The following is a 26,516-nucleotide window of genomic DNA, read 5'->3' as shown; positions in this document are numbered from 1 at the left end:
AATACAGAATTCTTGGTTTTCAGTTACTGTCTTTCAGACCTTGGAAAATCTGCACCCATGTTCTTAGAGCCCCTCTGCTTTCATTGACATGGGTCAGTTCTGTTCCTCTCTTGATGCGAATGAGTCATTTTCCTCCTCTGAGTGCCTTCAAAGTTTCCTTTCGTCTTTGGGTTTCAGCAGTCTTCCTTTGATGTTCCAGGTGAAGTTGTCATGCTTGGGTTCATAGTATTTCTGGAACCTGTGGTTTGATGTCTTTCAAGTTGGAAAATTCTCCACCATTATCTCTTCAATATTGCTTTTGTTCCATTTTCCCCTGGCGTTCCCAGCCTGCTGTGACTGTGGTGCGGAAGGGGTTCATCTCTGTGTCTCTCCTGCTCCTCTGTATTTCCCATCATTTTTTGGCTCATGCTTCAGTCTAGGTATTTTTCCTAGCCCCTCATCCAGTTCATTAATCATTTTCTTCATCTAATTTTAACCTGATTTTAAACCTACTTAAAGAACCATTAAGTTCTTGATTTCTGTTATTATTTTCCCAGAGTTCTAGTGTTAAGTTTTGTTTTAGTTTCCTTTTCTCTGCTGCAATTGTTAATCTGGGTTTTGGTTTTTGTTTTTAATTTAACTTAATTATTTCAAGTCATCTCTACACCCAATGTTGGGCTCAGACTCACCACCCCGAGATCAAGAGTCTTGTGCTCTACCGACTGTACCAGCCAGGTGCCACTGGGTTTTTGTTTTCTTAAATGTATTAGGCATGGTTATTTTCAGGTCCCTTTTTTTAATCCCCTTCCCAACCCCCAAGTCCATTTTTAATGACAAAAACACAGTGGAAAGTGGATGATTATTGGAGTTGGGTAATGGATTCTGCTTTTGTGAGTGAAAATTTTCATGACAAAAGTTAAAAATAAAGATGTCTGATAGCCAATCCATTCTCCAGATGACCTGTGTTTTCCTTCATTGTCTGTCTTTTGTCTTCATTATTGATCACCCTGACTTATCCCCTCGTGTGCATAGCAGTTTTTTGTAATTTTATCTGTTTATTTGTGAGAAACAGAAAGAGAGGGAGGCAGAGGCAGAGGGAGCAGCAGGCTCCCTGCAGAGCAGGAACTCTAGTGCGAGGCTTGATCCCAGGACCCTGAGATCATGACACAAGCCAAAGGCAGAGGCTTAACGGACTGAGACACCCAGGCACCCCTGCATAATGTCTTTTAAATTGCATTCCAGCTATTGTTTGATTAAAGTTTTAGGAATAATTGGAGGCTCTAGATCTGAGTCAGCAAATTTACGACCCAGGAGCCAAATCCAGTCACGCCCCGTCCTTTAAATACTGTTTCTGGCTGCTTTCATGCTACAGCAGCAAAACTGACAACAGACCATGGCATGCAGAACTGAAGACATCTGCTGTGTACCCCTTTTACAGGAAGAGTTTACCATTTCCTGCTCTGCACGTTTTCCTCTGGAGACCCGAATCCAATTCCCACTACCGCTCTGCTTTCTTATCGCTTGTGGGACAAATCCAAATGGTCGTTTTTTAGTTTTGGTCTGCCTCCACGCCCGCAGTCCCTGCTATGGCCTTCTGTGGCCTTCACCCCCAGCCTGAGGCTCTGGGCCCGGGTGATGGCTTACTCTCTCACAGCCTCTGCTCTTGTCCGTTGTCTTCTCTTTTCATGCACGATTCCGGCTGCCTGAGCGTGCTTACCGCAGAACACACCTGCTGACTTCCGGCTCGTCGCGTAAGGTGTCCGTCGTATTGTTCTCTCCATACGGAAGCTTTCTCTGAACCACATAACTTTGTCCTCTGTTTTGCCAGCTTGCCACCTGGAACTGTGCTCTGTCCTCCGTCCTGCCTGATTTGACAGGTGTTTGCCGGGGCCCTTCCCTAGAGTGAGTTCTTTACGGCTTTGTTTCTCAGGCCTCACGTGGATTGGCCCTCTGGGTATGTTTTTGAGGGGATGACAGGAAAGATGTCTTACACCGTTCGTCCCAGGGTGTTCCTTTGCTCTAGAGTTCATCGACTCCTGTTCTTGGTGGAACCTGGCTGTCTGAATTGAGCCTTTCTTTGACTCTCTGTCTAAAGTCTTGATCTACTCTGGTTCCTTCCATTCATCCTAGACACATGATTTTCAACTGAAAAGCGTTCCGACATTGCGTCTGTGTTCATTTGTTAGCCTTTAGGAAACAGTACCTGTCATCTTCCCTTACGCTGTCCATCCCACCGGACCTCAAATCAGGAGGCATCCCTGAGTCCTCCCTCATCTGCACACTTCTCTTTCAGTCCGTATGCAAGTCTTGTGTGTTCCCATTCTCTTGTGTGTTCTCACATCCTTCCACTACTCTCCAAATAGTCTGATTTTGAGAATATCAGTTGGATCAGGTTTGTTTTTTTTTTAATCTTTAATGGCTTCCTGTTGACCTAAGAATAATAACCAGAAACTTCACTGTGATTTTTACCACTTTTTCCTCTCTCACTACACTGCAGCCACGCCCCTTTCCAAACACCTGATCTCTCCTACCTCGGGACCTTTGCACTTCCTGTTTCCTCTTTTTGAAATGTTTTCTTCTTTCCCAGTATTCACGTGGTCGGATCTTCTCACCTGTTAAGATTTGTCTGAGAGGTTTTTCCCACCACCCTATCTCAAATGACTGCTTCAGTCACTATTAGCACACAATAATTTGATGTCTCCGCAGTAGGTATTAAAATCTATAATCATGTGTCTGTTTACCTATTTATTGTCTGTTCCCACCACTGCAGGAACCTCATCTGAAAATACCACCAAGCAGTAACCTCCGTGCCCAGCCCATAGTACTCGCGCAATGTAAAGTTGTTCTTTAATTACGAGACCGCTGTAATGGTGGTACTCACCGGCTCTGTTCACCCATCTCACATGCACTTCAGAGCCTCTTATTAGCTTCCGCCCCATCATTCCACTGAAACCACCACTGCGGAGTTTCACATCAACTTGTGAATAGCCGATATAATCCACAAGTTGCTTTTTATTGTATTTGTCCTCTCTAGAAGTATCTGGCATTATCTTGATATCCTCTTTTGCTGCAAAGCCTCTGGTTACCTGGGATACAGTTCTGATTCTTCTCCTTCCCACCTCCTGGGGCAGTCCTTCTTGTTCTGCTTTTCGGCCTCAGGGTCCACCCCTAAAATGTTGAAGCAGTGAGGATTTCTTCCACAGCCCCGTGTCTTCCCGCATGATTTCATTCATACTCACAGCCCTGAGGGCCACCTTTCTCCAGATGGTGGCCCTCAGATGACTGCTGTGTCACTGCAGAGACACCTGGGACTCCATTTTCTGCCACTGAACTCCTCTTTCCACCCTCTCAGCCCCAAAGACCGCATCCAACTTTGTCAATAAGTCCACCGCTGGGTGTGAATGGTACAACCGCTGTGACGTGCGAGTGGTAGTGATAATCATGTTTATATGTTACAGACTTTAAACAGAGTAACTCAGCCACTAAACAACCCTGTGTGCTTTTCGATTCAGTTATAAAGAGAGATAAGATTCTCGTCCAAAAAACCAAAACAAGCCAGGTAAGATTTTAAAAGCCCATTAGAGGGGTGCGTGGCTGACTAAGTTGGGAGAGCATGTGACTCTCAATCTTGGGGTCATGAGTTCAAGCCCCACGTTGGGTGTAGAGATTACTTAAATAAATTTAAACACTAAAAAATAATAATAATAAAACCCCGTTAGGTATCTGAGCTCACAGAGAAACCAACGTGAAATAAACTTGAGAAGGTGACAAACCACTCCTAAGAGAGAAGCGATCCTTGGCGGTTCTCGATCCCAACAGAAACAAAGACAGGGACAGTCTGCTGTGGGCAGGAGCACTTGAACTGTCCACTGGGGAGACTTGAGGTGGGGCAGAAGAGCTCAGAGAAACCTGTCCAAGGGGGTCTCTGCCTTCACAGGGCAACAGTGGCCAAGACACAGGGACCCAAGTGGGGAACTGGAACGCCAAGAGAATTCCTCAGAATCTTGATCAGTTTACTGATCTTTGCTATGTCCAGTCTGAGCTCCTCTCCTAAAATGTGCACATAAAGTCAGATCAGTAGAAAATATCCAGACCGAAATACGAAGGGAAGAAGAGTTAACAGCAAGGGAAGAGTTGAAGATCTGTAACTCGCTGTCAGTCTCATCGCGAACTGTTTTTACTTGTCACACCTCTTCTCCCAAATACATGTTTTATCTCCACACCAACAACCAATTCCCCAGCTCTCCAGACAACTCCTGGATACTCTTCACTTCCGTTCTGTTTTGACGGGAGCTCCCTGGAGTCACGTCGGCCTCCTCAGGCTGAAGGGCTCCATCCCATGGGACTGATGGCACATCAGATGCCAGCCGCAAGCACTGAGAACCCGCACTCGTGTCTGACATGGCCATAAAGTGGAGTTCCCACAGGTGCCCCCACCTTCAGTTTGGGTAATTCGCCAGAACAGCTCCTAGAATGCAAGAACACACTTTCCTTACCTTTACCGCTTTATTGTAAATGAACAGCCAGATGAAGAGGTACATAGAGCTGGAAGGGCCCCAAGCCTGGGAGCTTCTTGTCCCATGGAGCCGGGCTGTGCCACCAACCCAGCGGCTCTTCAGACCCCATGGTTAAGGGATTTTTATGGAGGTCTGATTACTCGGTGTGACGGATCAAATCACTGGCCGTTGGTGATGCGCGCCATCTCCAGCCCCTCACCACTCCCTGTGCCCCGCAGGAGAGGGCTGAACATTCCAACCCTCTAGTCAATATTTGGTCTTTCTAGCACCCAGCACCTCCCTCCCCTGTCCCAGGGCTGTCTGAGAGTCCACCAGGAGTCACCTTGTTCGAATAAAAGACATTCCTTGCACTCTAGAAATTCCAAGAGATTTAGGATCTCTCTGTCAGAACCTGGTGACAAAGACCAAATATACCTTTCTTATACCACATTCACGTACACCTAATTGGCATCCCAGAAAGAAAGAAAAAGAATGGGCCAAAGGAAATGATTCAAAAGATAAAGGGCAATAACTTTCCAAAATTGATTAAAGTGATCGATCTATAAATCCAAAAATCTCTAAACTGTAACCAGGATAAATATGAAACAAGCCATAGCCCAGATAAGCGATAGTCAAACTGCTCAAAACCAAAGAGCAGATCTTAAAAGCAACTGGGCAGGGAGGAGGTATTAAAAAAAAAAAAGAAAGAAAACCCATGATATGTGGGAGAACAGTGATAAGAATTATCACTGACTTCTCGGCAGAAACACTGGAGGCCAGAGACTGTGAGTGATACAGCCTCCTCAGTTTGGGGATAGGGGTGAGGCCTGCCAAGCAAACAATCTGTACCGGCAAAAATTGTCTTCAGTGGAGATGCCTGGGTGGCTTACTCAGTTAAGCATCTGCCTTCAGCTCGGGTCCTGATCCCCGGGTCCTGGGATCGAGTCTCCCATCGGGCTGCTTGCTCCGCCGGGAGGCCCCTCTTCCTCTGCCCCTCCCCCTGCTTGTGCTTGTGTTCTCTCTGATAAATAAATAAAATCTTTTTAAAACATTTTTTTCTTCAAAAGTAAAGGTGAAATAAAGACATTCTCAGACAAAAGCTGAGAGAATCTGCCAGATCCATATCATAAGACATGCTAAAAGAAATTCTAAAAAGACTACTGGCCTTTGAAGTAAAAGTAATAAATATTGTGTTTATAGCATATGAAGATGTTAAATATAAGGCAACAAGAGTACAGTGGGTGGGAGGGAGATACACAGAATTAGATTGTCCTACATCACAAGTTGTTCATGAAATAGCATATTATGTGGAAATAGACGAAAATTTATAGACTCATATTATAATCTCTAGAGAAGCCATTAATAAAGGTCACACAAAAAGAGGTACAGCTAAAAATTCAATACAAAAGAAAAAAAATAGAATAAGAGAAAAAAAGTGATTTATCCAAAGGAGGCAGAAAAGGAGGAGAAGAGAAACAAATGCCAAGACAGGAAACTTAACACCGGCTGTACAAATGATGACATCACCTGTCATTACTTCTGGTAGTTTCATGTTTTATGGACTCCATAGATAGTACATTTCTGCATATGCTATCATGTATGACCTGTAACATTTTGCAGGGGTTTTTAAAAAAAAATTTTTTTTAAGATATTCTATTTATTTATGTGACAGAGATCACAGGTAGGCAGAGAGGCAGGCAGAGAGAGGAAGGGAAGCAGGCTCTTTGCTGAGCAGAGAGCCCGATGCAGGGCTCGATCCCAGCACCCTGGGATCATGACCCGAGCCAAAGGCAGAGGCTTTAACCCACTGAGCTACCTAGGCACCCCGGTTTTGCAGTTTTTACTGTCTTTGTGCCTTGTTTCCTTTTTGTATCAGCTAGAACCTCCTGTACAATGTTGAATAGTAGTGGTAAGAGTGGACATCCAGGCCTTGTCCTTAATGCACGGCTAAAGTTCAAGAATAACAACCAAAATGTCAGTGGGGCTGTGGTACAACTGGAATTGGATGTGTTTCTGATGGGGAGCATAAGTGCTGTGGCTGCTTGGAAGGGCTCTTCTCTGTTTTCAGATAAGTTATACATGCATCTGCCTGGTGACTTAGTGTGCTCTCTTAGGTATTTATCCAAGAAACATTAAAATACATCCTTATGGAAAGACTCCTGCAGTATGTCTTATTTATAATAGCCAGAACTGGAAACAATCCTCAGCATGAGAATGGGCAGAGTAAAATATGTGTACAATGGAATACCATACAGAAGAAATAACTACCAAATAATATAGATTGATTTCAAAAGCATTGTTAAATGATAGAAGCCAGGACACAATAGAGGGTTGAAGTCCAAGGACGATCCAAACTAAGCTGGGAAGGAGAAGTCACAAATGCTTTGCCTGGGATGGGTACAAGAGTGAAGTGGAAATGGGCATGAGGAAACTTTCTGGGGTTATGGAAGCGTTCTGTGTCTGGTTTGGGGCCATAGGTCAATAGTTAGAAGAGATTATGAACTGTCAAAACTCATTGAACTGAAAATCTATACTCTGCACTTTATTGTAAGATAATTATACTTTAATAAAATATGTTAATTTTTTTACTATTTCTAAGGCCCTGTGTTATAGGTACTGAAGTTATTCCTAGCTTCCAAATGAGAGAACTGAGGCAGAGCGAGGTCTGTTGACTTGCCCAGTGAAGCACAGTTCTTCGCAGAAGCAGGGTGGTCTGGGTGGTCTGGGTGGTCTGGCTGAACAGCCTGCCCTCTTGCTCCCTATGCTCATCCCGAACCCTGGCCCTGCGGTTCATTCCCTGTCATGGACTTCATTCTTCAGATAAGCTCATATATGTAGCAAACCCCAAAGTTAATCATTATACAAGGCCAGTCACCACAGCACTGCTGGTGAGTAGGGCTCTGGCTGTGTTATTTATAGTGCACTCTCTCGGTTTGATACAATAAAGGGAAGGAGCCAGCTTGAGAAAACCTTGCGTATTTCTGTTGAATGATTTCCTACGTATAGGGTAGAGTGAAAAGAGTCAGAAATATGAACTATATGCCACTATCTCTGTCAAAAATAAACGAAGGGGCCAGGGGACACTGTATATACCTACACTCGTGTAAACCTAGAGCCTTTCTGAAATGAGACCTGAGGAGCTGGTGAGGTTAGTTTCCAGGGAGAGGAATTGAAGATCTGGGTGGAAGGGACATTCTAGAGTGCTCCTGTTCTGTACATCTTGGGTAATGAGGCATAAGAGTCTATATTACCTATTCAAAAAATGAATGAGTACAGTTCCAATTTGGAAATGATTGAAATAGCTCATCGCACATATAGTGGCCTGAGCTGACAGAAGCCAGCTTCAGACTCCTCCCCCTGTCCCTCTCCCTCCTGTCAGTCAAAACCCTGTGGCTTTTGCGTGTCAACCTCAGAGTCGAGCCTACCCCACCTTTCTCTGGGATCATTTCCCTTCCCTATTTGCTTCCCTTCCTTGTTTGCCTCGTCTGCCCATTTCCCTCCTTTGGTCCGTGCTCTCACTCCTTGGTGTTTCCTGGGTTTTGCCTACAAAGCCACATCTGCTTCCACTATGCAAGAGCCTTTAAAACAGAGCTGGCAGACTCCTCCGTGGCTGGCTAAGGGGCTGGCAGCTGACAGAGGCACCCCAAAGGTCTGTTGCCTGCTTCTAGAATTCACCTCTACAACAGAGCAGATAACACCATCTCTTTCCCTTCAGTGGCTCCCCTTGACTTGTAGCTGCCTTTCCCAAAACACCATCTGTGAATGACTTGAGGTGCTGCACAGATGAACGTTTTAAATTGATATCGAGTGTTTTATTGTCTGTTAGGCAAAATAAAACTAGTCCACGAAACCGGTGGGGTTTTAATTTTACTGGTATTATTGCCCAGTCAAGGCAAAGTTAAGAAATTGGAGAGCCATGTTTTTACAGTAAGACAGACAGATGGAACTCAGGGCAGAAATGGTAATGATGGTGGAGCCCTGGCCTGGGGAGCTGCTAACTTGCAGGAAACGGGGCCTCACACAGAGCAGTCGCGCATCGGTGTTGAGTGCAGTGGCTTGCCGACCTTCGCCCGCTGCCTGTCACCACCTTGCCCAAAGCCTTTTCTGTGGTTACTGAACTGCACTCCCCACCTTGCCCTGCCCAGTCTAACCGTGGAGAGCAAGCCACAGGAACCTCCTTGTACATTCACAATGTTGTGCTTCGGTTCCTGCTGTTTATCTTTACAGACTGTCACCCCCTCCTCCCTTGGCTCCTGTCCCTTCAGCCAGGCAGACTCCCTCCTTCTGGGTTTCTTCCCCGAAGCCCTCCCTAGTGTATTAGTGTCTTGTTGCTGCTCTAAGGAGTTGCAGCAAACTTAGTGGCTTACAAGAACACAGGTTTATCGTTTATTGTTCTGGAAGTCAGAAGTCTGAAGTCCAATTTGCTTGCTCAGAGTTGAGGTGTTGGCAGAACTGCTTCCTTCCAGAGCCTCTGAGGGGAGAATCTGTTCCCTTGCCTTTTTCCATTTCTAGCGGCTGCCTTGGCTTCATCTGTCTTCAGGACACATTGTTCTGGTCTTCACTTCCATCTTCATGTCACCCTCTTCCCTGGCTCCAACTCCTCCACCTGTTATAAGGACCCTCGTGATTTCACGGGGCCCACCTGGGTCATCCGGGATCTTCCCCGCATCTCAAGATTCTTCACCTAACCACCTCTGCAAAGTCCCCTTTGCCCTAGAAGGGAACATAATCACAGCTTCTCGGATTGGGGTGTGGACATTCTTTGGGGCAGGAACATTATTCAGCCTCCCACACCTGGCGTCACCACTTTCCTAGGTACTTACTTGGACTTGGCTTTCCCTCGGTGCTCCCACAACTCTTTCCATCCCTCAGGAGCTCACTGAGTATCTGCTTTTTAATTGTCTGTTCACCCAACCAGTCCCCCTATTGTGAGGCGCCGGGGGGCACAGATGGAGTTAGACTCCTGTTGCTTGTGAGCCCCATGCCTGCCCTGCAGTAGAAGGGAGTGCACCGCCCAGGATGAGATGGCCCCACAGTGCTGCCACTCCAAGGGTCCTAGCTGCGCCACTCACTGGCTCTGTCCCCACCGTGTCTTGCCTGCAAAATGGCGATGAATAGTCAAACCCAACCCAAGAGACTCACGGTAAGGACTGAAAGGGTCACACCTGTAAAAGTATGAGAAAAACTGACAATAATGAACACTTTGTCAGAGTAGCTAGCTAGCTTCATCGTTGTAGGTTTTACTTACAACCTGACAGCTTTTATATTACTCTAAGTTATTCGTGACAAACTTAGGAAAGGGAGAGCTAACCTGTTAAGTTTAGTTATTTTTACATTTAAAGTAATGTTTTCCTTGATTTTAAATATTTTTTCAAAAGTTGTTAAAATGGCAAAAGCATAGAAGGTCCTAAGGGATCTGCCTAGGGTGACCATGAACCTGTGGAATAAACCAGCTGCTGTGCAGTGACTGCCGAGAAGGAAGCGCTCTGCGGCGTGATCGTGAACCCTCACACCTGGTTACCCTAAGAGATAGATGCTCATGGTTGAAGGAAGGGTTAAAGATAGATGTGACTGCGGAGCCCACATGACTTATGTGGAATTTATGGAATTTATGGAGACTCAGAGACTTGTGGCTCTTTGAACTACTCTAACAGAAGCCACGTGTGCCCTGAAATCCACTTAATTCTCCCTGAGCACCTGTCAAGTTCCTGGCACTGTCCTAAACTCTTCTGAAGACCCCTGGGTATGTCCTCTAGAGGAATGACCAGATTTCACATACCTGTGGTCTTCTTATGTCTCAATCTTGGTGCATCCAGTGGCATTTCTGTCCCTCTATATCACCTAGAGATACAAGCATCGTTTGCGTGAGATTTAGAGTTGGCTAGAAGTTAATTTTAAAATACATTGAGTTGTTCATCCTTAAAAGGCACCACGTAGCATCATAGGGATGATAGCATCCCCTGTGCCGTTCCAAGGAGAGGATGTGCAGTCAAGTGAGGTGCTGGAGTGTGGTGGCAGGGCACACCTGTGTTCCGAGAGAGCTCACCAAGTCTGCTACAGTTACAGAAAAGACACTTTTAAAACACCCTGTGGCAAGTATTTTCATTGGGAACACGTAGTCTGACCGAGGAGCATGGCTACTTGGTGTGCATGGAAGTCATATTTTTAGAATGTTGTGAAAGATGGAGAAGTAGATGAAAGGCATTCTAGCTTTAGGAAATAATGCTAGTGGGGACTTTCGATTAAAGAGGTAATAAGATCTGCCTAGCAGAGTGAAGAGAGATGGTTTAGTAGTGAAAAACAAGGTTATCAGACAAGTAAATGGCAGGCTGGAAAATAAAAATGTATCATTTGGATGGCAGGAAGCCATTGCCTGTTTTTCAAAAAGCAAGATATTGAAGTTATCATACCCTCTGCATCATTTAACTTGAATGCTAAAGGAGCAATCCTGGAGCTCAAGTGACGATGGGAGGGACAAATTGTAGTAGTCCTGCTCAAAGATTAGGGTCCAATTTATGAATTTATCTCAGGGGTTGAGGTTCGAGTGTAGATCAAATATAAAATGAAGAACCAGACAGTTCTACAAAACTGGATGCAAGTAACAAAGGACAAAGTAGTTGCAGACCAGCCTGTGTTCTGTGGAGAGCAGACATCATGTTCTGATTTGAGAATGTGGAGTTTATGACCACTATTGGGGGGTGTGGAAAAGCCCTGCCTTCACCACAGTTAAGTGTGAGATGGTGACAGAGTATCCGGAGTCTGTATAGTTCAGCTGAAGTCAAAAGTGCTGTCCTTACAGACAAAAATGTGAATCTAGGGAAGGGATTCATCCCAGTGAGTCCTGCGGGAGACCTGCCGCACTCCCCCATAGCGGTCCCCTGGGCCACACCCCCTCCTATGTCTGGCCCTAAAGCCAGGTGTTACCACTATGTAGACTAACCAAATGCTGAAAAGGAGGAATTAGTTCTTACAGGTGTGATAGGCCAAGATTTCAAGCTCTCAAAAGTCAACAGAGATGCTCGTTGCCATAAAGAGGCATTCGTAGGGCTCAGGGGAGGCGAGGCAGGTGCAGTCATCTCCCATGGGCACTGTAGCTGGGGCCTCGGGTGGGAAGGAGCTCCTGACTCAGCACATGAGCCAGGAGAGCCCATAAAGTGCCACAGGTGCTTCCTGAACAGAATTCCAGAGGTCTGAGTGATGGAGGGACATGGTGGTTTGAAGTGGCTGCCCAGTGTGGCCTCGTGCCCTTTGACTAGGAGAGAGCTTAGAGCTGGTGGCTGGGCAGGAGTGGGCAGGAAGGCCCCCCACCCCACTTGTTGAACCACATCCCTCACATCCAAGAGGCCGCTCACCTGACTGCAGGTGGAGAGCAAGGGTCACCTGTGATTTCAACTCTGCCTGCGTTTCAGATGCCCGAGCACTTTATGCAGTGCTTGGCCAAGACGCCGAGCACTGTTGGAGTACTGGAAAGTGGAAGAGTCAGTGGGAACAGGTAAAATGTTTTGTCAGGAATCTAGGGTAGCATGGAGAAGGTAGATGAGGAAGATACCCCAGTTACAGAGGAAGAAGGACAGCAAGATCCCTGCCTTCATGGAGCTTACATTTTCCCTGGCTTAGACAGGTAAATTAAGACACGAAAATAAGCCAGTCAGACATCGAGTACCAGTACGGTAGTAGGCATCCTGAAGCCGGAACAGGACAGCGCGTGACTTGCAGAGTGGAGTCGGAGCGGGAAGCTGCCTGGTTTGGGGGCACTGCGCGGGCTTCTGCCATCATTGACATTTTGAACTCAGACCAGAAGAATGAGGAACATGTAGCCACGGGTGAGCCGGCGGGGAGAGCATTCCAGGCAAAGGAGCAGTCAGCGTAAAGACAGAAGGAGGCACAGGTGGAAAGATTTGAGACTGGGAGCAGAAGACCATGGCTGACTGTGGTGGCCCAGACAGGACATGCTGATCATGATCGGGCAGCACGATGGAAAGGACCTCTCTGACTCCACTGAAGTCAGAAGAGCGGAAATCACAGCCAGTGTGAAGGGCAGTGTGTTGATTCTCAAGTTGGAAGGGTTGACTGGGAAACACGTTGGGGGATTGAGGGCTTACGATCTCTGTTGTCCACGAGAAGGCTGCTGCCCTGAGAAGGAGGGTGGTAGGAAGTGGTAAGGGGCTGGCAAGAAGTAATAGGAAGAATGAGGAGTAATTGCTGTGTGGAGTGAGAGCCCGAAGAGGTGGCCTAGCTTAAAAAGGACAGTCTTCCTACTGGTCCACACAGCTTTGTGGCTTTCCTCCAGCAAGACAGCCACCCCACCCCCAGAAGAGAAGCAGGTACAGAGGTGTGTGGGTCTCTTCTGGGTGGTTAAGACAGAAGGACAGACAAGATTCTTAAGGACCTGGCAGTGTGGACAAGTGATGCTGGGATAAAGGACAAGAAGCCAACAGCTCTGGACCCAAGAAGACCCAAGTAGAGAGCTTTGGGCTCACCAGAACTCAGTGTAGAAAAGAAGGAGGTGTGTTGAGAGTGACGATGCCAGGGAGGCTAGAAGGATGGTCTCCAGTCAGACAGAAGGTTGGCTTTAATCTTTAAGATACTTTCATTGCATTACAGCTGCCATTTTGTGTGTCTTTCTCCTGAGTAATGAATCCATGTGTTCATTAAAGGAGACATGGTTGGCAGGTAGCTTGAACATCAGTGAATTCTGATCCTGAAATGAAACCTTTCCTTTTAATTGTTGAATTTATCTTTCTCAGCTTTTTTTGTCTGCTTGAAGCCTGTTTCTTCTCTTGCTCTTCGAGCAGCCAAAATGGTTGTGTTGGATGCATTGGCTGTGTTAACAGGCCTCTATTGGACGCCTGTTGGCACTCCTAAATGTAACACCACAGCCATAATTGATGGAGAGTGGATTTGTAAGCTTTTACGACTAATTGCAAAGTCTAAACTAAAACATTTCCTGGAGTTGCCTTTAAATACTAATAGTAATACCTTGTGTAGGTTTGGTGCTTTACAATTCACAGAGCACTTCCGCGTACATCGTATCATTTAATCCTCACAATAAACAAGGCTTTTTGAATGCTTAGATCTTTCCTAAGTGAGAAATTACATTGCACATCCTGATTTAATCCCGGTGGGTCACCAAAGTTCTTGATACAGTAACCACTTACCAAGCACCTTCTATGCAGACAGCACTTTACTAAGGATACCAAGGGGTAAATTTCCAGTAAATAAATATCCAGTAAATGGCACCTCTCCAATAAATGTGATCTTGCTTCCCAGTCTGTTTTCCCTTCCTCATCATAGTCACCATTTCGGACCCCTGCTAGCTAACCCATAAATTGATACAAATATTGCTGGGAATTCATTGTATCAGAGTTAAAGTTTTTACAACTAAGGATTCTGATACTTGTCTAAGCTCAGTGATTCTTCAGAAAGTCATCCTGTGGATCTCAGTTTGCACTTCCTTGAAGAACTTGCACAATTAGTTGACTCTCAAAAAAAACTTCAGACATCCAGCATATTTGAAAATGCCTAGCCATCGCGTTCATGTCCTGATTAAGATGATTAGGGTATGATTCCAAGAGTACAACTCGGCCCTTGGCCCCCGAAGGCTCGTTAGGGATACAGAAGAAGGCGTAATCACCTCCGGGTTCTGCGAGGAGCCCAGAGGACAGAGAACTTCCCAGGAGGGAGCTCTGTAAGGCGGGGTTGGAAGATGGCACTGGAGCCGAGCCAGCCCTGAGACTTTGAACCTGTGTCCAGGAGTCCTTTCATTCCAGGCACATGCTCTGGGCCCCTGTGGCTCCTCACATGTTCTCCAAAAAGTAGAAGACCCCCAAATAATAGGAACCTTCAAAGACCCGCGGGCAGAGCGGCCCTTCCGAGTAAGCAGGGTGACCTGCATACCATCCTTCCAGGCCCGAAGGGCTGATGTGGCCTGGCAGGTTAGCCGAGAGGCTGTTCTGGTCTTGAACTCAGAAGTGGTCACTGGGGTCATCGCCGCTCCGGCCATCTTCCCGCTCCTGGTTTGGCATCTTAATTTTATTAACTCTGGTGTTACATTACCTCTTATTCAGGTGGTTTGCTACTGGGGGTGGACAAACCCCAATGGCCCAGTGTGTTTTACTAGTGCACTCGTTTCCCAGACACACAGGTTTTTCCAGAAGTTTTCCCATGATACCATCTCTTTAACCGCTTCTGTGTATTTTACAAGGGAGGCTGATGTCTGGATTGCCAAATTATCTCTTGGTTCTTTTGATAACAGAGCTTAGGCGATCACAAACCAAAGACCTCTTCTGGGCAGATGTGCCTAATGCTTTATTTTGACCCAGAATACGCAGCCGGCCTCTGAGCACCCCCTGAACACTGTTGAGAGGACCGCAGTGAGGGGCGAGGGCGGAGCGGGAGTTTGGGCATTGAGTCTAAGCGCCGTGTCCGGCTGGGGCTGCGGCATCGTGCTTTCAATAACTGTGTTCTGATCATTTAGGTCTCTCTTTGTAGGGCATCTTTTATGACCAAGACTGTCCAGTACCAAAATGAGCTACATAAATTCCTAATCTGGGATACAGCTGGACAAGAACGAGTAAGTCGCCCTTTAATTTACTATGTGTTTTTCTGAGGCCCACATTAAAGCTCCGACCCAACCGTCAATGTCCTTGTCATCTCACGTTACTCAGTTCTCTTCCGTGCGCCAGAGACACATTTATTTCCATTTGCGTCGGCCAGCCTTTTTCTTTTCAATTAGAGCCACAAAGTCCACTGATGGAAAAAGTGATAATGAGCACTGAGGGCATTTTTAGACTTTTTAGTGTCTTAAAGTAAATGCTGACTAACAGGCCTGATAAAATCCCTCTCAGAGCATTGTGTGTAATTTGGGGCTCCATCCTCTAACAGAGATATAAAAGAATTAGTGGTAGAAAGGGAGAGTTAAGCACATCTCATTTATAGCTGCCTTTTAAAAGCTAAAGAGGGAACTTTACAGCATATAAAGTTTGAGATTTAAGTGAAATGAATGAGCTAACACAGAGCCGAGCGATAGGTACTTAATAAATGCCTGATGATAAAATTGTCCCAGATGGTTATCTGTTTCCGGAAGAGCCCGGACCAGAGGTGGGGCCTGGGCCATAACCTCCCTGTGCAGGTGGGACCTGCTGAGGCCAGTCCACATCAGACCAGGGCTGGGGAGGCAAGGCCGGGAACAGACACTTCCTGCTGCCTTGTTTTCCCTCTGGGCCTGACGTCTGCTTTCCCTGTCGAGGTGCGTCTGGCAGCCACCCCACTATTCAGCTGCTGTTTAATTTTGTTTTCAAACAGTACTATCAAAACAGAACATCTGATGGATGCACAGTGCTATCCGTAAGCTCTTAAAAGTATACCAGAAGTAATCAGGAGAAATAGTCTGTCATCACGGTCTTATCTAAGACAGCATAGATACTGTGTGTGGTATAAAATCTGACAAGAATCATCACAGACAAATGGGGGAAGACAAAACAAGCCATTACTGTTGTCCTAGATGTAGACACCATACATTTGTACAGATTGAACATCTTAAGTTTGCTCTGTTTGGTTTCTTCTGGGTTTTTTGTTTGTTTGTTTGAACACCGGATGTCATGCCCTGCACCCAGTTACTCATCTGAGATACATCTGCTTAATTTCCCAGTCCACACTCCTACTTTGTTTGTATTGTGCCTCTAGAATGGAGTGTTTAGGATAGCTAGACCCTTTGCTAACCGTCACTCTTCCATCCTTCACAAGTATTGCTTCCCGTAGTCTCCATGAGTATATCTATAGACACAGCCTTGGTGTCTCTCCCATTAGCTAAGAATGCCTGTGGCTCTTCGTACCAGTAATATATGTACCTTTCATTGAATCCCAAGTTTCAATTACCCCCTCCTATATATTCGATGATACAGCAAAACCCTCATCATAAAGAATCATGCTCTAACAGAGGCTCCATTACATTCGGAATCAGAGCCTGGCCCAGTGTACATGGTGATACCGAGCATCTCTTCTCTCTAGAACATAAAGAATAACACAAGGCTTTACGCCTCTCCCTTACTGCTACCGGAATAGCAGGCTTCTTTTAAGTTTTGTCATTAGCTGGTTTGCCTGCCTCTTGTTTCCCCACTTCTCATTGATGCTGCACCGGGGTAGTTGCTCTGAGATGCAAACCCGCCTCACCTCTACCTGCAGCTGGTCATTGAGCCAGGCTGGCCTGGGGAAACGGCAGGCAGGCAGGGGTCGGGAGGGCTGCCCAGGGGAAGCCCGTGCTGCGGAGAGTCAGGAGAGGAGCACCCGCTGGGGAGCATCTACTCCAGCCAGGGGTTACAGGGCAGGAGCTCGCGTGCAGGCTGGCCAGGTCACAGGGCTGAAGAAAAGCAGAGCGTCTGACAGCTAACCACACGTGGTCGGAAACGCCGGGAGCCGCATCCCAGACACAGCTGACTGCCAGTTGACGCTGCTGGGCAAGGCCTTGAAGACCGGACTCGGCTGGACCCATTTTCACTTCCCTCACGCTCCCAGCCATGCCCTGTTCCTTCTGTTCAGAATATTCTCCCTCCCACGTCAGCTGAGAAAACACATACGCAGCCTTCAAAACTCGCCTCTGAGGTTACCTCAGGGGGCCCTTTCCCAACCATCCCTGCTGTATTCTGACAAGTCGCGGCTTTGCCATTTGCCCCCGCTGCTCAGCTCTGCGTCTGGAGGTCACCGCTGAGTCCTCCCTCATCTGCCCCGCACACCGTTCTCTCAGCGCCTCCCAGCTGTGTCTTCTATTGTACACCATTCCGGTCGCCTCTCTCCGCCTCCACTGCCAGCCCTCCGAGCTCAGCCGCCTGGGACTCCCCAGAAGGTCCCTGTAGCCTTTGAACTGGTCCCCACCTTCCCCCTTCCCAGCCTTCCACCTGCATCACTTCTCCTCGCAGGACCTGGAAGGACCTTCCGCAAACAGAAATCAGACGCTCTTGTCTTCCTGCTTGATACTGCGACGACTTTCTGCTGCGCTCAGAATCGCCGAGGTCCGGACTGCGGCCTGCAACGCCCTGCACGGCCTGCTCTGCCTTCTCGCCTCCGTTTGCCCTCCTAGCTCATCCTCCCTCGCGCCCACTGAGTTCCCACCCACTGGCCTCCATTCAGTGTCTCTGACACCCCGAGGTCCTTGCCACTCCAGTGTTCGCGTACATTGTTTCTTCTCCTGGAACTCTCTTCCCTCTGCTCAGTGGCCAGCTGGCTCCTTTCCAGCTTTTTAGTCTCAGGCTCCGTGACACACCCTCAGAGTTTTCCCTAACCACCACCCCCACTCAGCCCTAAGCAGGGCCCCAGTGCATTCTCCATCACTGCCTCCCATTCATTTTCCTCAGGACCCTCATTACAAGCTGTAATCAGATGATCTGTCGACTGAACTTGATTGGCAAGAGTTGGAGCCAATGTCTTGTTCACGGACATATTCCCACTGCCTGGCCGAGCACTGATGCTCAGATCCCGGTCAAACCGGTCAGTGAGGGAACACTGGAGAGGATTTCTTTGTGTCCTACGCAGTCTTTGATTGCCCCCATCCATGGGATTGTCTCCTCTATCCTTACTCGTCTGTCTTCTGAGAGACTGTGAGCTCCTTGTGGGCAGGGACTGTGTTCGTGTCTGTGCTCTCAGCCCTTCGCACACAGTATTGATGTCCGTGGATTTCTGTCAGTTGATTGCCAGCCCTACTTTTGCACAGATAAAGAAGGACAGATCCTCTACCGTTGCTACGTGAGTATTGCATGCCTCCAATTATAAATTTCTGGTATGTGCATATGTATTGTTCCCTACAGTAGTAAGACTCATCATGGAAGCAAGAAGCATCATAAAATGAGAATCCTTTCTGAAGAGATGACGGTTCAAACGTCCTCCCTGTTGGACTCTCACATGGGTTGCTGCCTCTGGTTTTGGCAGGTGGATTGTCTTTCTGATGGTCCAGTTGCAGTTGATTTGCAGATTGATTTCATTAAGTCAATGAAAGTGATTTTGGAGAGCTTCACAGGTGTCATGCGAAGCCCGCCAGTGGTCGCAGTCTTGTTAAACAAGGGAATACTGATCAGGACGATGATACGAGTATTTCAGAAGATAATGATTTGTGGGCCAAAGAGTTAAGCAGCCTAGGAAAAACTGATGGAGTCCTCGGATATTTTTGTAAAAATTCCTTTTGTGATCAGATAGGAGAGTCAAGCATGAAATGAAAGATAGACATCGTATTGTGCTAGCGTATAGTTTCATCAGAAGAATCACAGTCAGGTCCTCAATCAACTTCGATTCAGTGTTCATTCAGAAAACCACCTCCAGGTTGCAGTAATAAACCTAATATTTTTTCCTAGCATCAGATGAAATGCAACTTGTTTGGATAATTTCAATTTATTTTCTCAAGAGAGTGCCTTTGTCAGATCTTTCTGTCCCCGTTTGTTATCCTAAACAAATTCATTCATTCCCCAATCATCCTTCACCAACAAGGACTCCCACAGTCCATGGAGACAAGACCCCTCACCAAGCACAGATGAGCACCACAGATACCATAGATAAACCATAAATGGAGCAAGAACATTTCAGATACTTGGCCAAGAAAGCTTAACAACTCAAATCGACTAGATAACTGCATCCAGCCCTTAGAGGCACGTGAATCTTCACGTGGTCTTTCCTGATGATCCCCTGCAGAGGTTAGAGCACCGGGAGGCACAAACTTAGTTATTGTCGAGTGAACAAGGAATTGTTCTCCTGTTTAAAATCAGGAAAATGGGGCACCTGGGTGGCTCAGTTGATTAGGCGTCTGCCTTCGGCTCAGGTCATGATCCCAGGGTCCTGGGACTGAGCCCTCCCATCAGGCTCCCCACGCAGTGGGGGTCTGCTTCTCCCTCTCCCTGTGCGTGCCACTCCTGCTCATTTGCACGCGCTCGCTCTCTCTCTCTCGCTCTCTCTCTCTAGAAAAAATAAATACATAAAATCTTTTTTAAAAACTTTTTTAAATAAAATCAGGAAAACATGTGGTAGCTGAGTATCTTCTGAGCTGTGTTTGACACTTTGGCCTATCAGCCAAATGCGGCCTGCTCCCTGCTTTTATAAAGTTTTGCTGGGACACAGCCGCACGTGTTTGTTTACGCACTGTCTGGGGAAGCTTTCACTCTTCCGTAGTAGAGTTGAATAGTTGTGACAGAAATCACATGACCCACAAAGTCTAAAATACTTACTACGCGGCCCTTCCCAGAAAGGGTCTTGCCGACCTTGATCCATTGGAGCAGAGATGTGCTCACATCCTTTGAGTCTGTGTTTTAAGCTGCCACTTTTTTTCTTTACGCCAAAAGATCATGGAAAGAGTTTCAGTGTCCGTAAGGGCAGGGTGGCTTATAAGGGACTAACCCTTCCGGAGAGAACACTTATACACAAACTCTGGACAGAACATCAAAAACAGCTTTCCGAAGGCAGTGCCAGATGTATTCTTTGTAGTCAGAGAGTGGGTGAGGCTCGTGTGCGTATAGCTTTTCCCCAGACGGTGCGCTCTCGTCTCTGCCATACAGCATAGCTAGGACTCAGGCAGAAAGCCCTGGTTTTTAGCTTGTGGTATTTGAGGACAGAGTTCGATGCTGCTAGAGTTGCTGGGGGGAAGGGGGACAAGTCCCAGAAAAGATGGATCCAGCAGGGAAGGAAGCTCCAAAATCTGCTTATAAATTCCCTCAGGCCTTCGCTTGACTCCCCACTGCAAGTGTCCAGGGGAGACATCGAGGAACCCAACCGAAGAAAAACAGCTAGAGCAGCAGCAACACTGAGCAGAGAGACCGCTTGGGGCTTCCCCTGAAACTTCGGAAGGACCAGGCTTTACCGGGAGAGACCATGCCCCAGAAGGACAAGCAGACCCAAGCAAGCCGACCCTCACCATGCATGAAACCGAGATCAGGGTGACTGTCCAGGTTTTAACACTTCAGAGAAGATCATAGAAGCCAGATAGTTTAAATACACTCACAGACTTCAAGGAGAAGTAGTCTTACCAACTTCACTACAGATGGGGACCCTCACACAGAAGGGAAACTAACGATGGAACAAGTGGAAATGCTAAAGCTGAAGACCCCGGGACCTATAACGGGAAGCCCCCTGCGTGGCCGGCAGAACAAACCAGCCAGTTGGGGGAACAGAGAGTGGGGAACGCGAACGGTCTCAGCACCGTGGGGACACATCCCTCAACCTGATGCGTGTGAGTAGAGACCCGGAAGTTGTGAAGAGACAGGGAAAACAAAAAGATACTTCAGAAAATTTCCCAAATATGGTAAAACCTATCACTTCACAAATCCGAGAAGTTCTAACCAGTCTCTTACGTACAAAGGAGAGCACACAGATTGCTGGAATCCAGAGAGAAAGAGGAAAACTGTGAAAGCAACAGAGATAGCAGACACTCTCACAGGCAACAGCAGTGCACGTAGTCTCCAGCTTCTCGCAGAGATGGCGCAGGCCCCGAGACAGTGGGACACAAGCCTCGTGAAAGTGCTTGAAAGCATAAAGATGTCAATCTGCCAGAATTGGCTTTCAAATACGAAGTCCAAGGAATGACCTTTTTGGAGGAACAAAAGCTGAGAGGGTTCAGTAGCAGCCCCAGGAAGTTTTTCAAGCCTAAGGGAAGCACCACCAGGTAGTCACTCAAATCCACAGGAAGAATAAGAACTGCTGGAAGTGGTAAATAGGAAAATCTATTTTTTCTTCTTTTTTTTTTTTTAAAAATTTTATTTATTTATTTATTTGACAGAGATCACAAGTAGGCAGAGAGGCAGGCAGAGAGAGAGCAGGGAAGCAGGCACCCCGCTGAGCAGAGAGCCCGATGCGGGGCTTGATCCCAGAACCCTGGAATTATGACCTGAGCGGAAGGCAGAGGCTTTAACCCACTGAGCCACCTAGGCGCCCCTATCTTTTTTTCTTCTTAACTTACTTACTGGCTGTTAATGTAAAAATTATAACATTGGGTTATATGGCTTACAATGTATGCAGATTTTAAATATTTGACAGCACAGAGGATGGTGGGGGGGGAATTAGGCTCTTGCAACATTGTGATATTTTATATGAGGTGGTACATTTTAAATTCTAAGTAGACAGTGAGAAAAATGTGTATTATAGTTATAAGAGCAACCACTTAAAAATACCAGAAGGTATAGCTAAAAAGCTAGTGAGCAAAGTAATATATTAAAGTTGAATACTAAAAAACAGTTGATGCAAAAGAGGAGGAGGAAAGGAAAGATAGATTTTTTTTTTTTTTTTTTTTTTAATGGCTCAGTCGGTTAAGCAGGTATCTGCCTTTGGCTCGGGTCATGATCCCGGGGTCCTGGGATCAAATCCCGCATGAGGCTCCCTGCTCTGCAGGGAGTCTGCTTCTCCGTCTGCCTGCTGCCTCCCGTGTTTGTCTTCCCTTGCTTCTTCTCTCTTTCTCTCTCTCACTCTTGTTCTATCTCAAATAAATAAAATCTTTTAAAAATATAAAAATAAACTAAATAGATGGAACAAATATAAAATAAACAGTGAAATGGTAGACCTTAGAACCAGCACATAGTTGGGCCTGGTTTTTTATCCAGTCTGACAACCTCTGCCTTTTAAAAGTAGAATATTCATTTCCTTTACATTTAATGTACTTCCTCATATAAGAGGATTACCTTCACTATTAAAACATAGCCTAAAAATAAGGGAATGGGAAAGGATATCCTATGCAAATCATAAGCAAATGGAAATTATTGCAGTTACATCAGTATCAACAAATCAGTATCAGTAAGGTAGACTTGAAGACAAGAGTGATTATCAGGAATAAAGAAGGTAGATAACACAGGCGTTAAGGAACTTTCTGTACTGATAGAAATATTTTATGTATTGGTAGGATGGTGTTTACATGGATGTACATACACATTAGTCATTTTATCAAAACTTAAGATCTTTTATCTAACTTAACCGAGTAAGCCACCCAGGCGCCCCAAGATCTTTTATCTAACTTAAGATCTTCGCATTTCTTTACATGAATTTTACCTTGCAGATTTAAATGCTAAAGAAAACCAAAAACCCAGCAACCTTGCAAAGGATGTTGTCAGTGTAATAACATCAAAAATGAAAACCAAAAATTATATATCTGATAAGGGGTTAATACCCAAAATAAACAAAGAACTTACACAACTCCATACCCAAAAAGCAACAACAAGAAATTATCTGAGTTTTAAATAGGCAGAGGAACTGAAGAGACATTTTTCCAAAAAAGACATACAGATGGCTAACAGATATATAGAAAGATGCTCAACATCACCAGTCACTAGGAAAACACAAATCAAAACCATGAGGAAATATCACCTCCCACCTGTCAGAATGGCAAGTATCAAAAAGACAAAGAGGGGCGTGTGGATGGCTCAGTCGGTTAGGCATCCGACTCTCAGTCCCAGCTCAGGATTTGACCCTCAGGGTCATGAGTTCAAGACCTACACTGGGCTCCATGCTGGGTGTGGAGCCTACTTTAAAAAAAAAAAAAAAGACAAGAAACAGCAAGTGTTGGCAAGGATGCAGAGAAAAAGAAACCCTCTTGCACGGTTGGTGGGAATGTGAAATGGTGCAGCCACTGTGGAAAACAGCATGGAAGTTCCTCAAGAAATGAAAAATAGAACTACTGTATGATCCAGTGATTAATTCCACTGCTGGTATTTACCCAGAGAAAATGGAAACACTAATTCAGCGTTGTTTGCGATAGCCAAGAATATGGAAGCTGCCCACGTGTCCATCAAACAATGAATGGATAGAGGTGTGCTGTATTTGTGTACAGAATGGAGTATTTCTCAGCCATTTTAAAAAAAATGAGATCTTGCCATCCGCAGCAACATAGATGGAGCTAGAGGATATAACGCTGAGTGAAATAAGTCAGAGGAAGACAAATACTGTATGATTTCACTCATATCTGCAATCCAAACCATAAAAAGGGCAGAAACAGTCCCATAGCTACAGAGAACAAAGCAGTGGTTGCCGGGAGGAAGGGCGGAGGGAGGGGAGGTGGGCAAGAATGGGTACAAGAGAGTGGAAGGTGTGGGTTCCCAGGCACGGAGTGAACAAGTCACAAGGGTGGCAGGTGCAGCAGGAGGAATGGAGTCCGTGATTGCGATGAAGGGGGCGGCTTGGTAGCTCTGTAGGTCCCCATAGGGACCGCAGCGTAGCACATAGACCTGTCCTGTCGCCATGTGGTACACTCGAAGCTAACATAGCACCGTGCGTCCGCTCTATGTAAAATGAATGGACGGAGTGAAGGAAGGGAGCGAAAGGGAAGCTGATAGCATCCCCGTTGTGCTCTCTGCGTGCTCCCCCTAGCCCTCCCGTGAAAGTTAGTCCAGAGTCTTCTCCATCTAATAATGTTTCCTATGCTGCAGTGCTTTTTTGCTTACAGTCCTTAGTTTTGTTGTATTCTCTCTCCAACTTAATGTATTTTATTGGAAGTTATCTGGCTTTCATCCCAGTGGCAGAGTTTTCTCACAGAGAGTAGGAAAGCTTCGCACGTGTGGACACCTGGTCTGGCATGTTAGTTTCATGTCGCCTCATACGTAAACGGCTCTTCCTTGCTCACCAGTTCCTGCTACCTACAGGGCACCAGGCATCAGGCTCCAGAGCTAACATGGTATACGCTAAGCAGACGTGCTCTCCTCCCTCCCGGAGTTTACAGTCATAATTCACTCTCTGTTGCAAAACTCAAATTAACTTAAAAGTTGAGAAGCCAAAGGTTAAGCTCGTTGGATAAGAAGTTGCAGAATCTGTCGCTCTGTGTGCGACTTGTATGGTGCCCCAGATGCCTCCCTCTGATGGCAGTTCCTGCCTGTACTCGGGGGTCAGCCTCGAACAGAGAAGCAGGAGGAGAGTGCAGGGCTATCTCATCAGCCCCAGGGGTTAGGTTTCAAAGTCAGGGTCTAAGACAAAGATCTGGTAGAGGTAAACTGCTTCTCTGCAAGCTGTCATTGCAGCCACCAAGCAGGACGCCCAGGATCGGCACTGACCGGGTGAAGAGCCGCACACTTTCCACTTTTTCCTTCTCGCGCTCATCAGGAGATGTGGTCTGTTGACTGAGCCCTGCGGTTATCCCTCTGCCTCCCCTTCCAGTCCCTTCCCTCCCTGTCATCAGGTAGGGGTGGGGGGCGGTTTGTAGGAAGGGGCCACACACACAGTGAAATTCATGTAAATGAAATGAGAGCTGTACCCACATTTGGGAATTGCCACGTGTGCGGATATCAAACAAGCGAGTTACAAACTCATCCAAGTAGTGAATGTAAATGTGTACTCATTTCGGTGGTACAATCAGCATTTAGATTACGGGCTTATCGTTACGGCACCCAAATGCAGCCACTTCTCTGGAGAACTATTTACAGCATTATTTTTATCTCCGTGATAGTTTGGGAAGCCAAAGTTTAAAGGACTATTGAACAAATGAATTCGGGAATTATAACACTGAGTTCAATTAAAAAGCCTTTTTAGCTGAAACAGTTGTTTATAGCCCCATATTTAATTCCTATAAAACTGTATTGTAAACCATCTTCTGCGGGACGGCGTTACGGGAAGAGGTTCTTGCCCTTGGTAATTGCCGCTGCGTGTGCCGTAGGCGCAGGGTCATCTGCTCGGGCTTAAGAGAAAGATTACTTTCATGCAGGCCCGCTAGGCTTAAAAGTACGGTGCGAAACGTCTTTAACCCGCTTTCCCAATTTTGTTTCTTTTTCCCCCTTCTCTGCAGTTTCGTGCCTTAGCACCAATGTACTATCGGGGCTCGGCTGCGGCCATCATTGTTTACGACATCACAAAAGAAGTAAGCCTTTCCGTTTGCCTTAGACTGTTTTGAAAGCTCCCTCTCAGCTGCTTCGGCCTCCAGTCGCTATCCCTGTTCTGTGTTCCAGGAGACATTCTCAACCCTGAAGAACTGGGTGAAGGAGCTCCGGCAGCACGGCCCGCCCAACATCGTCGTTGCTATTGCTGGGAATAAGTGTGATCTTATCGACGTCAGGTGCGTTACGAGACCAGGAGATGACAGTGCTGATGATGTATGTGTTCCCTTTCTTCCTGAGCAGTGTCCAGTATGAGAATCTTGCTTTTACTTTATCTCTAACATTGAAAAATTCCTTTTTGTTTAGTTGGAGTCCTAAAGTTGCAAACAAAAATTAAGAGTTCAGACATTTGGGGCTGATTAGATGGGAGGGGCACAGGTATATGTTTATGTGAACTGTGGTTACATCATACTTGACATTGTAAGAGATGAGTGTAGCCCCCCAGTTCCCAGGACATCAGGGACTTGAGTGGGGAAAACGTACATTCTTTAAGAGAAACACATTCACTGGCAATTTCTCTGGACCACTCCCATGATTCCCAAAGCAATGACTTGACTTTGGTGGGGAAAGAAACCCCTGCCGTTCTGCAGTCGTTCCATTACACGAATGCCTTGCTAGTAGTGCTGAGTTCAGGTTTGTGCTGAGTAACCACAGAAATGGTGTGGTTCTCAGGGCTTGGTCACTAGCTGTTCATGACATCCTTTGTCATCACGAGTCCGGTTAATTACTGGGTAGGTGGGGATAACGTAAAGCTCTTGATGGGTAGAATTTCTGATTTGCAGTTATTGCTTTCCAGAGAAGTCATGGAGAGAGATGCTAAGGACTACGCCGACTCCATCCACGCGATTTTTGTGGAGACCAGCGCGAAAAATGCAATAAACATAAATGAACTCTTTATAGAAATTAGTGAGTATCTCTGTGCCCTCTGGGTTTTCTCTTTGCCAAGCAGCTGCATGCAGAATTACACAGCTGGGGAGAACTCCCTCAGCACATCCAGTGGTCTGGTCTCTGCCATTGTTCTCAGCGGAATGAGGTGGGAGAGGTGGGAGAAGGTAGGAGTGGCGGTCGGGTCTCAAATTATGTTGTAATTGCTGGGGAGCTGCTGCCTGGACTGCAGCCCTGAAGAGTGTTGTTACCGAGCAAACAGTGCGCGGGGCCTCGAGGTCCTGGAAGCTGCCACCTCTCCCTCAGTGTCTCTTTAAATGTGTCTCAGTCATCAAAAATGAAC

At 46.4% G+C, this 26,516-nt stretch overlaps 1 protein-coding gene across 1 annotated transcript in view; it reads left to right on the top strand.

Annotated features, from left to right (window-relative positions):
• The window catches only part of LOC111141383 (RAB22A, member RAS oncogene family), a 56,136-nt gene that overhangs the window by 18,001 nt on the left and 11,619 nt on the right, over positions 1-26,516 (top strand). The window contains exons 3-6 of the mRNA XM_022493886.1: positions 14,967-15,048; positions 25,201-25,272; positions 25,361-25,467; positions 26,085-26,194. Of these exons, the coding sequence (XP_022349594.1) occupies positions 14,967-15,048; positions 25,201-25,272; positions 25,361-25,467; positions 26,085-26,194 (371 nt within the window). The remainder of the gene's footprint in view (positions 1-14,966; positions 15,049-25,200; positions 25,273-25,360; positions 25,468-26,084; positions 26,195-26,516) is intronic.

The sequence above is a fragment of the Enhydra lutris genome, unplaced genomic scaffold (assembly GCF_002288905.1).
Source record: "Enhydra lutris kenyoni isolate GAN:26980312 unplaced genomic scaffold, ASM228890v2 scaffoldscaffold6, whole genome shotgun sequence".
Lineage (NCBI taxonomy): Eukaryota > Metazoa > Chordata > Mammalia > Carnivora > Mustelidae > Enhydra > Enhydra lutris.
This window is presented reverse-complemented; position numbering and strand designations above follow the sequence as displayed.